Raw genomic sequence first — 9971 nt, forward strand, 5'->3', positions numbered from 1 at the left:
AGTCCAAGAATCATACTACATAAGAGGAAAATATCTAATCACACATGAAAAATGAAGACTGATTCAGATGTGTCAGTCTATATGGCTCAAATTCCTCACAAGTTACTCAAGATACATGCATTAGTCGAGTCGGGGCCTGGAAGATAATTCTAGCCACAACCCATTGCCAAGAAAGGGTTTACACATTATTACCGAATTATTCAATCTAGTGTCAATCAACTCATGATAAGAACTATAAAAAAATATTTTTTTCTTTTGAAATTACTTGCTTCTTAAATTGGCTTGCAATGTTCAAAATTTTTCTCTCTTTTTTTTTTTTAAATTTTTTCTTTTAGCAACACCAAAGAAAAAACTAAAACATACATTAATACCCTTCACACACTTAAATGTTGCAGTGTCCATAGTGCAAAAGCAAAATATAAACATAAGTAAAAGGGAGAGGTACTCACAAAATCTCACTAAAGAAGAGGAGGGCTCGAAAACCCTTATGACTGCATCCAAGTATTTAGATTCTCCAAAGCGAGTTTGGTTGACATCTGGTTGAATCGGGCATAAAAAAATCCAGCAGATTGTTCCCGACTTTCCTCCAAAAATCAAGCAATTCAAAACCTAGGTTTCGAATTAATTAGGGCATTTCGTTGTTGGTTACAAAATCCCCGACTAATGAAGAGTAAATTCAATCAAGGTATTGTGCAATTTCAATAAATGCTGAAGATTTGAGCTAAAAATTTTGCAGCTGTGGGTTAATGAAGAGGCTGGAGAAAGTGCGGCACCGAACATAGGGCTCGGGCTGTCACCTTTAATTGCAATGAGACGGATCGCGACCAGGCTACGATGATTATGGGTGCATCGCATCCATCCCGTGGAGTGGATTGGTTGTCTCCTTTCTTTCGCGCGAGGTCACGGTAGGGCTCGAGATATCGGTCGCGACCTTCGTGGAGCGACCGCCTCGTGCTTTTATTTTGAGAGCTGCGGGTTACTTGTGGTTGTGGACTAGACTGCCTTCATTCTCTCGTTTCTCCCTTTTTTCTCTTTTTTCTTTCTTGCCTAATTTGGTGAGGGCATGAATACCTATTAAAAAAATGAAATGAAAGAGATAAAACAAGAATAAAGCTTAAGCTAAAACAAATTAAGTAAAAGAAATAAAAACACAACACACAAAATAAAGCAAAATAAAAGAAGACAAAAAGTCAAAGTTCTAAGTCTTAAGAAAATTGATTTTGTACCAAAATGCTTGCATAAAATGAAAAATTATTTTTATGATTTTATTTTTCTAATTTAATTTTTTAATTATTATTTTATAAATGCAAAATGTAAATAAATAAAGTAAAGTATGAGTAAAAAGAAAATTAAAAATAAAAATAAAAATTAGGAATGAGTTTGAGGTGCCTCCCAAAAACGCTTGTTTATAAGGTCATAAGCTCGACCTCCTTTGCGATTCATTCTGATGAAGGGTCGGAAAGTGTGATATCCACACTCTCGTTAATGAGGTCACCGACTCTGTAATGTTTCACTCTTTGACCATTCACCTTGAAAGTACCATTTTGTTTGTTCTAAAGCTCTATTGAACCATAAGGGAAAACCTTACTAATTCGGAATGGTCCTGACCATCGAGAGCGAAGTTTTCCAGAAAAGAGTTTCAATCTAAAGTTAAAAAGGAGAACTAAGTCGCCTTCCTTAAACTCTTTTCTCAAAATCCCTTTGTCATGCCATCTTTTAGTCTTCTCCTTGTACAACCTTGAACTTTTATAAGCATCAAGTCGAATCTCTTCTAGCTTATTAAGTTGCATGAGTCTCTTCTCACCCGCCATTTGAGAGTCGAAATTTAGGCTCTTGATAGCCCAAAATGCATGATGCTCTAATTCAACAGGAAGATGACATGCTCTCCCATAAACTAGTCGATATGGAGTAGTGCCAATAAGGGTCTTAAATGCTGTCCTATAAGCCCATAGTGCATTGTTGAGTTTCACGGACTAATCTTTCCTTGAATTCGCAACCGTCTTCTCCAAGATGGTTCTGATCTTTCGGTTAGAAATCTCTACTTGACCACTACTTTGTGGGTGATATGAAAGCCCCACTTAATGATGTACTCCATACTTTTTAAGCATCGCCTCAAATCGATTCTCTAAGAAATGCTTGCCTCCATCACTAATCAACGCTCGTGGTACACCAATTCGAGGAAAAATATTCTTTTTAAAGAACTTGCTTACCACGCGAGCATCATTGGTTAGAGTAATTATAGCTTCAACCCACTTTAAGACATAATTCACAGCGACTAAGATATACCTATTCTCACAAAAAGAAGGGAACGATCCCATGAAATTTATTCCCCACACATCGAATGATTCCACCTCGAGGATGTTATTAAGAGGCATTTCATTCCTCTTAGAGATGTTAACAGTTCGTTGACATCGATCACAAGACTTAACATGTTGATGAACATCCTTGAAAAGACTTGGCCAATAAAAACCACACTGAAGAATCTTTGCTGCAGTCTTACGAGTGCCAGCATGTCCTCCATATGGCAAATCGTGACAATATAAAATAATGAATGGCACCTCACTTTCTGGAATACACCTTCTAATCATCCCATCAGCACAAGATTTGTAAAGAAAAGGATCGTCCCAAAAATGTCTCCTCACCTCTTTAAAGAATTTCTTCTTTTGTTGTGATGAATAGCCGTGAGGAATAGTACCACTGGCCAAGTAGTTTTCTATATCAGCATACCATAGGATCTCCTTAATAGCTAGAGCTAGAAGTTGCTCATCAAGAAATGAATCATCGATGGGGGAATCCTCATCACCTTCACCATTAATGACAAGTTGGGAGAGATGATCAGCAACAACATTTTCGTCTCCTTTCTTATCCTTAATTTTCAAGTCAAGTTCTTGTAACAACAAAATCCACCGAATCAAGCGAGGTTTAGCATCTTTCTTACTCATCAAATACCCCAATGCTGCGTGATCTGTGTGAACTATCACCTTCGATCCAACCAGATAGGACCGAAACTTCTCCATTGCATACACCACTGCCAACAATTCCTTCTCGGTTGTGGCATAGTTCATTTGGGCTGAATCAAGAGTTTTGCTTGTGTAGTGGATGGCGTGGAGCCTGCCATCTTTCCTCTGGCCCAACACTCCCCCAACTGCATAGTCACTGGCATTGCACATGATTTCAAATGGAAGATTCCAGTCCGGCGATTACATGACTAGGGCAGATATAAGAGCTTGCTTTAACCTGTCAAAAGCCTCAATACAAACATCAGTAAAAACAAAGGGAACATCCTTGCCTAAGAGCTTAGTTAGAGGTCGAGCAATTTTTGAAAAGTCCTTGATAAAACGGCGATAAAACCCCACATGACCAAGGAAACTCCTTACTCCTTTTACAAAATTAGGCGGTGGTAAACACTTAGTGACTTCTATCTTAGCCCTGTCAACTTCGATGCCCCTATGAGAAACAACATGACCCAAAACGACACCCTGTTGTACCATGAAATGGCATTTTTCCCAATTGAGAATTAGGTTGACTTCTTTACATCTATGGAGCACCCCTTCCAAATTATTAAGGCAAACATCAAAAGATGTTCCATAGACTGAGAAGTCATCCATAAAAACTTCCATAGAATTCTCAATAAGACTTGAGAAAATTGCCATCATGCATCGTTGAAAAGTAGCAGGAGCATTACATAATCCAAATGGCATTCTTTGATAAGTGAAGGTGCCATAAGGGCAGGTAAAAGTAGTTTTTTACTGATCGTCAGGATGAATAAGAATTTGGCAAAACCCTGAGTATCCATCTAGCCAACAGAAAAAGGAATGCTTTGCCAATCTTTCTAACATTTGATCAATAAACGGGAGAGGAAAGTGGTCTTTGTGCACCCTTGTCATTCTTGACAACAGTCATACCTCCTTTCTTTGGAACCACTTGTACAGGACTAATCCACTTACTATCCGAGATAGGATAGATTATCCCTGCATCAAGCAATTTAAGAACTTCCTTTTTGACTACTTCCATCATATTTGGATTAAGCCTTCTTTGAGATTCTATAGAAGAGGTATGGTCGTCCTCAAGATTGATCTTATGCATGCAGAAAGATGGGTTAATACCCTTAATATCATCAATAGTGTACCCAATGACATTCCTATATTTCCTCAAAATCACAAGCAATTGCTCAATTTGTATGTCATTAAGTTTAGCATTAACAATAATAGGGTATGTCTTATTAGGACCCATAAACACATATTTCAAGTTAGAGGGAAGGGGTGTTAATTCTACCTCAGGAGGCGTAGTGCTCTCCTTAGACTCCTTTGGTTTGACCACTTCCTTAATAGGCTCATCAGCTGCTAGCGCTTGTGTCTCCTTCAAGAGCCTCTTGTACTCCCTTGTTCCCCAATCCTCTTTATCTGCACTCCCTATTAAGATCGTCAGCAATGAATCATCGAGTTGTAAATCCGTGGCCTTAGCTTCCACTACTTCATCTAGAGCATCCACGCTATAAATTGTTTCCTCCTTAGAAGGAGAACCCATAGAACTTGTGAGTGAATACTCCACCTTCTCATCACTCACTTCAAAGGTGATTTTTCCCATTCTTCATGTCAATGATGGCCTCAGCAATGGCCAAGAAGGGTCTCCCTAGAATGATAGGGACTTGCGCATCTTCTTCCATCTCCATAACCACAAAATCACAAGGGATGAAGAATTTTCTAACTCTAAATGGCACATCCTCAAGAATACCCAAAGGAAATTTCACCGATATGTCTGCCAACTGTAGGGAGATGCGCGTGGGTTTTAATTCACCCATCTGAAGTTTCTTGCAAATTGATAGGGGCATAAGACTGACACTTGCCCCTAGATCACATAAAGCCTTCTTTATTTCGATGTCACCTAGCTTGACTGGAATGGAATAGCTCCCTAGATCTCCTAGCTTCTTTAGAAGCTTGTTTTGCAATATAGCACTGCATTCAGCTGCCAGTGAGACCGTTGCATTCTCTTCGATTTTCCTCTTGTTAGAGAGCATGTCCTTTAGGAATTTAGCATCGGAGGGCATCTTTGAGATTGCGTCCAAGAATAGGATGTTGATTTGCAACTTCTTTAGGATGTCTAGAAATTTTCCATACTTCTTTTCTAGCTTTGCCTGTGCCAATCGTTGTGGGAAAGGTAAATGTGGCTTGTAAGGTTTAATGACAATAGGCTCTTTCTTCTCTTCAATTTTCTCTTTTTTTATCATCTTCTCAGCTTCAACCATCTCTTTCTCTACTGCAACTGCTTTCTTTTGAACTACCTTCGGTGGAAGGTCTTCTAGCTCTCTACTATTCCTCAAAGTTACAACATTAACTTGACCCTTAGGTGGTTACTCGGTGTTACCAGGAAAGTGACCCGGAACCTTTAAAGATTGATCCACTTGTTGAGCAAGTTAGCTTATCTGATAATCCATGAGCTTGGTTTGAGCTTGAATCTGTTGAACTGTAGCAGTAGGAAGACTATTATGTTTTAACTGCTCTTCCCAATACTTGTCTTGCTTAGCCTGTGAGGCTGCAAAAGTTTCAACCAAAGCTTCTAGATTGGACTTGGGTTGTGGTGAGGAGGTTGTTGGTTGTAGTTTTGATGATTGAAGGGTGGTTTATTTTGAAAACCTGGAGGATGATTGAAGTTGTTGCGAGGTGGTGGTGGTAAGGTGGGTTCAACTGATTTTGAGTGTTCTTGTAAGAGAATGTTGGGTTTTGTTTCCAACCTTCATTGTAAGTGTTGGAGTAGGGATAATAGGGTCTCCTTTGCTGGTTGTTGTTATAGAGAGCGTTAGCTTGCTCCATTAACATCTTAACATATTGACACTCACTTGCAGTATGTCCCTGTACTCCACATGTCCCACAAGATGCTATCACAAATGGCCCGCTCGAAGTTGATCAACCTTAAGTGACAAAGCCTGCACAGTACTAGTCAAGAGAGTCATTGCATCAACGTCATGTTTACCCCCTTTCTTTGCACTGTTTCTCCCACTTGAGTGAAACTTATCATTAGCAGCCATCTTCTCAAGTAATGCCTTAGCCTCAGTAGGGACCTTTTCAACAAAATTACCACCCGACGCAGTGTCAATGTAAATCCTGTTGCATCAACCCATTGTAGAAGGTCTGAATCAATAGCCGCTCTTGAATTCTATAATGAGGGCACTTTCTCTGCAGACGCTTGAAGCTTCTCCAATACTCATACAATGACTCATCATCTAGTTGACAAAGAGTGCTTAACTCGGTCCTTAGCCTTGCAGTTTTCTCTTGACCCAAGAACTTGGCCAAAAAGGCCTTTACTAGCTTATCCCATGAATCAAAAGTACTAATGCCTTCATCTTTTAACCACTCCTTTGCCTTATCCCTCAGAGAAAAAGGAAAAAGGCGAAGTCTAATTGCATCATCACTGACATTATTAATCTTAAAAGTGTCACAGTTCTCAAAAAAGTTATCAATATGATTAACAGGACAATCATTGACTCCCCCTGAAAAGGAATCATTGGAGATGAACTGAATAAACTGAGGTTTCAGTTTGAAGTGTGTTGCAGTAACTGCAGGTTTAAGAATGATGGATATCGCACCGGTAGTTGCATCCGATACACCATACTCTCAAAGAGGTTTAGCAGCCGGTGGTTCAGCCATTGTTTCCTGTTGCTTGTTTTTATTCTTTCTTCTTTTACTTCCTTGCTTACGTACAGTAGCCTCGATTTTAAGATCAATAGGGATTAAATCTCTTGAACCTGTTCATCGAGTTTGCATGCAATAAGAAAGAAAACTAGAAACAAAAGATCAAGAGCACAAGGAATAATAGTCGAAGCACTACTAAACCCAAAGCTTAGCAAAAATAAATCAAAATTAACTACTTTAATACCGCCAGTCCCCGGCAACAGCGCCAAAATTTGACAAGGCTGTCGCTTGCCTATCAAAAATAACCTAACTAGACCTCCTAACTATATAGTCGGGCAAGCAAGGGTCGAATCCTTAGAGACTGAAGTAGTAAAAACTAGCTAATCTTGACTTTAATTAATGCTAAGTAAGTAACCAAATCAACGATTGAGGATGAATTAATCTATAATGCAAATAATAATAATGAGAATAAATTGAAGGATAAAAAGCACCTAGAGTTAAGTATCCCCACTAGCACAATTAACGCAAAGATAAGTTCCTACTCCAAATTAATTAAATAAATGTTCATAAGGAAAGGTAAACCCTATAAAATACTATAAATCTCTCCCGAGTATAAATGGCTTCCCTAATATGCAATCAAAACCTACTCCCGTGGAATTATGCAAATTAAAGACATTAAACTTAATACCTTGACTTTCTAACAACTCATTCTACCTACTCCTGTGCAGAATTTCATGTCCTTAATTGAAATATTCAAATCCGTCAAAACCCAACTCTCACTGTGATAAAGACAATGGAATCATAACAATACTAATTATCCCTAATCTAGTATTGGAATATGCACAATCAATTAAGCAAGAGCAATTAAATAATTAATTTGGGGAATTAAAGGAACAAATCATACATCAATCATGGCTAGGGTTCACTTAACCCTAGATTAGAAAACTACTTACTCATGATAGTTAAATAAACAAAATAGATTATAAAAGAAAACATAATTAATAACAGCTTAAAAAGGAAATAAAAAATACTTGGATTGATAAATGAATGATGAGGTCTTTGATAAATCTTAAAGCATAAAGAAAAATAACATAATAGAGAAAGAAAACAAACTAAGGAGAAAAGAAGGAAGGGGGCTCCTCTTTCAGGTTCTTTTCACCATCTATTTATATCATAGGATATCGAGGAGTTTGACTAGGTTTTCACCCTAAAAATTCGACTAGACAGGTGTCCAAAATGCAGTTTTACAGATCCAGCCATGGGCGGGCCACATCGTGGCATTGTAGGCCGCGAGCAGCGGGCAGAGTGAACTGTTTCTTTGCTTTATCATTGGCCTTGAAAGCCAAGTCGTGGAGTGCTGCGGGATAGCTTCCCTTGCTCGTTTCGCGATATAAGATCCTCCTAGGCATGAGTATCTCTTTGACATCGTGCTGGACTATGAACGACTCTACAAACATTCTCGCCAACGCCTAGCAACTCGAGCCAATTCCTACAAAAATAAAACAAAATGAACCCGATGAGAAAAATATCGAAAATAACGAATAAGAGCTCTAAAATATTAAAAATGCGAAGATAACATGAAGAACAACGTATATATAGAGCATATAAAATGCATATATTATTGTGTTATCAAACATAATGAACTTGTAGTTCATATAAAATGAACTTGTAGTGATACTTTAATGAATCTGTTGTTTGTAGATAATAAACTCATTCAATATAACTCATGAATGCTGATTTATTTTTATGCATATATGATATGTTCATTAAGTAAAACTTTTATATTCATCTATTAGTGATATAAAGTTCATTATACTACAAAATAAACCTATTCTATTTCAAAAATAAATTTATTTTTAAAATTATGAATAACATGATGAATTTGTAGTTCATATATAATAATCTTCAAGTAATACTTTGATAAACCTGTTGTTTGTAGATAATGAATTCATTCATAATAACTTATAAATACTGATTTATGTATGTAAAAATTTTATATTCATCTGTTAATAATATAATATTCATTGTACTACAAAATGAATCTATTCTATTTAAAAAATATTTTTTTTTAAATTATAAACAACATGATAAACCTGTAGTTCATATATAATGAACCTCAAGTAATACTTTAATGAACCTGTTGTTTGTAGATAATGAACCCGTCCATTATAACTCATGAACACTGATTTATTTGCACATATAGCATGTTCATAGTATAAAACTTGTGTATTCATCTATTATTGATATAAGGTTCATTGCATTACAAAATGAACCTATTTCATTTCAAAAATATTTTTTTTTCAAGATTATGAATAACATAATAAACCTGTAGTTCATATATAATGAACCTCAATTAATACTTTAATGAACCTGCTATTTCTAAATAATGAATCCGTTCATTATAACTCATGAATACTGATTTATTTTTATGCACATATGACATGTTCATCACGTAAAACTTTTATATTCATTTATTAGTAATATAAGATCATGTATTACAAAATAAACCTGTTCCATTTCAAAAATAAATTTATTTTTAAAATTATGAACAACATAATAAATCTATAATTCATATATAATAAATTTGGAGTTCATATATAATGAATCTCAATATTCTATATAATAAATATATTATTTTTCAGCAATGAAATCGTTATCATATTTTGAACAGAATGATTAAAGCTTGTAGAATCTGATTTGAAGGTCTGAAAAATAGAAAGAAAATGAAGAATTTCAGCTTGTTGAAAATAAGTTTTTAAATCCTACAAATATACATAATCTATGTATGAGAATAAAAAAAGAAAAAAATAAAAAACTACAGCTTATAAAATCTAATTTGAAGCTTTAAATGATGGAGAAGACAAAATCAAACCAAACTATTAAAAAAAGATTTGTGATTTTATTTTAAATCGGCAATAATAGGTAGATGTTATATTTGAAATATCTTACACGTGTGTTTTAAAATTTAACTCCCTCATTTAAATGAAACGATTGTATTTTAGACACCGATACATAATACACAACCATTTTAAAAATAAATTTATTTTTAAAATTATGAACAACATAATGAATATGTAATTCATATATAATGAACCTCAATATTCTATATAATAAATATATTATTTTTCTGTTATAATGTTTTGAAAATAAAATGATTAAAACTTGTAGAATCTGATTTAAAGGTCTGAAAAATAAAAAGAAAATAAAAAATTTCAACTTGTTGAAAATAAGTTTTTAAAATCTATAAATATGCATAACCTATGAGAATAAAAAAAAAAAGAATAGAACTTATAAAATCTAATTTGAAGCTTTAAATGATAGAGAAGATAAAATCCAACCAAA

General features: G+C 35.4%; 1 protein-coding gene across 1 annotated transcript; it reads right to left on the reverse strand.

The window, feature by feature from the left end:
- Window positions 1-4567: 4567 nt before the first annotated feature.
- On the reverse strand, window positions 4568-8086 carry LOC125369261. Its single transcript, XM_048371271.1, has 6 exons — window positions 7878-8086; window positions 7344-7408; window positions 6208-6487; window positions 5909-6101; window positions 5634-5849; window positions 4568-5341 (listed from the first exon to the last, which is right to left on the reverse strand). The coding sequence occupies exons 1-6, from the start codon at window positions 8084-8086 to the stop codon at window positions 4568-4570; spliced, it is 1737 nt and encodes a 578-aa protein (XP_048227228.1).
- Window positions 8087-9971: the final 1885 nt, after the last annotated feature.

Source organism: Ricinus communis, chromosome 2, assembly GCF_019578655.1.
Source record: "Ricinus communis isolate WT05 ecotype wild-type chromosome 2, ASM1957865v1, whole genome shotgun sequence".
In the NCBI taxonomy this organism is placed as follows: Eukaryota; Viridiplantae; Streptophyta; class Magnoliopsida; order Malpighiales; family Euphorbiaceae; genus Ricinus; species Ricinus communis.

Coding starts and splice junctions, on each gene's coding strand:
- LOC125369261 (XM_048371271.1), bottom strand. CDS start 8,086: ATGTTTGTAGAGTCGTTCATAGTCCAGCACGATGTCAAAGAGATACTC. Junction 6,102..6,207: donor CAACTAGATGATGAGTCATT/GTATGAGTATTG, acceptor TTGATGCAACAG/GATTTACATTGACACTGCGT. Junction 5,850..5,908: donor TGCAGGCTTTGTCACTTAAG/GTTGATCAACTT, acceptor TGTGGAGTACAG/GGACATACTGCAAGTGAGTG.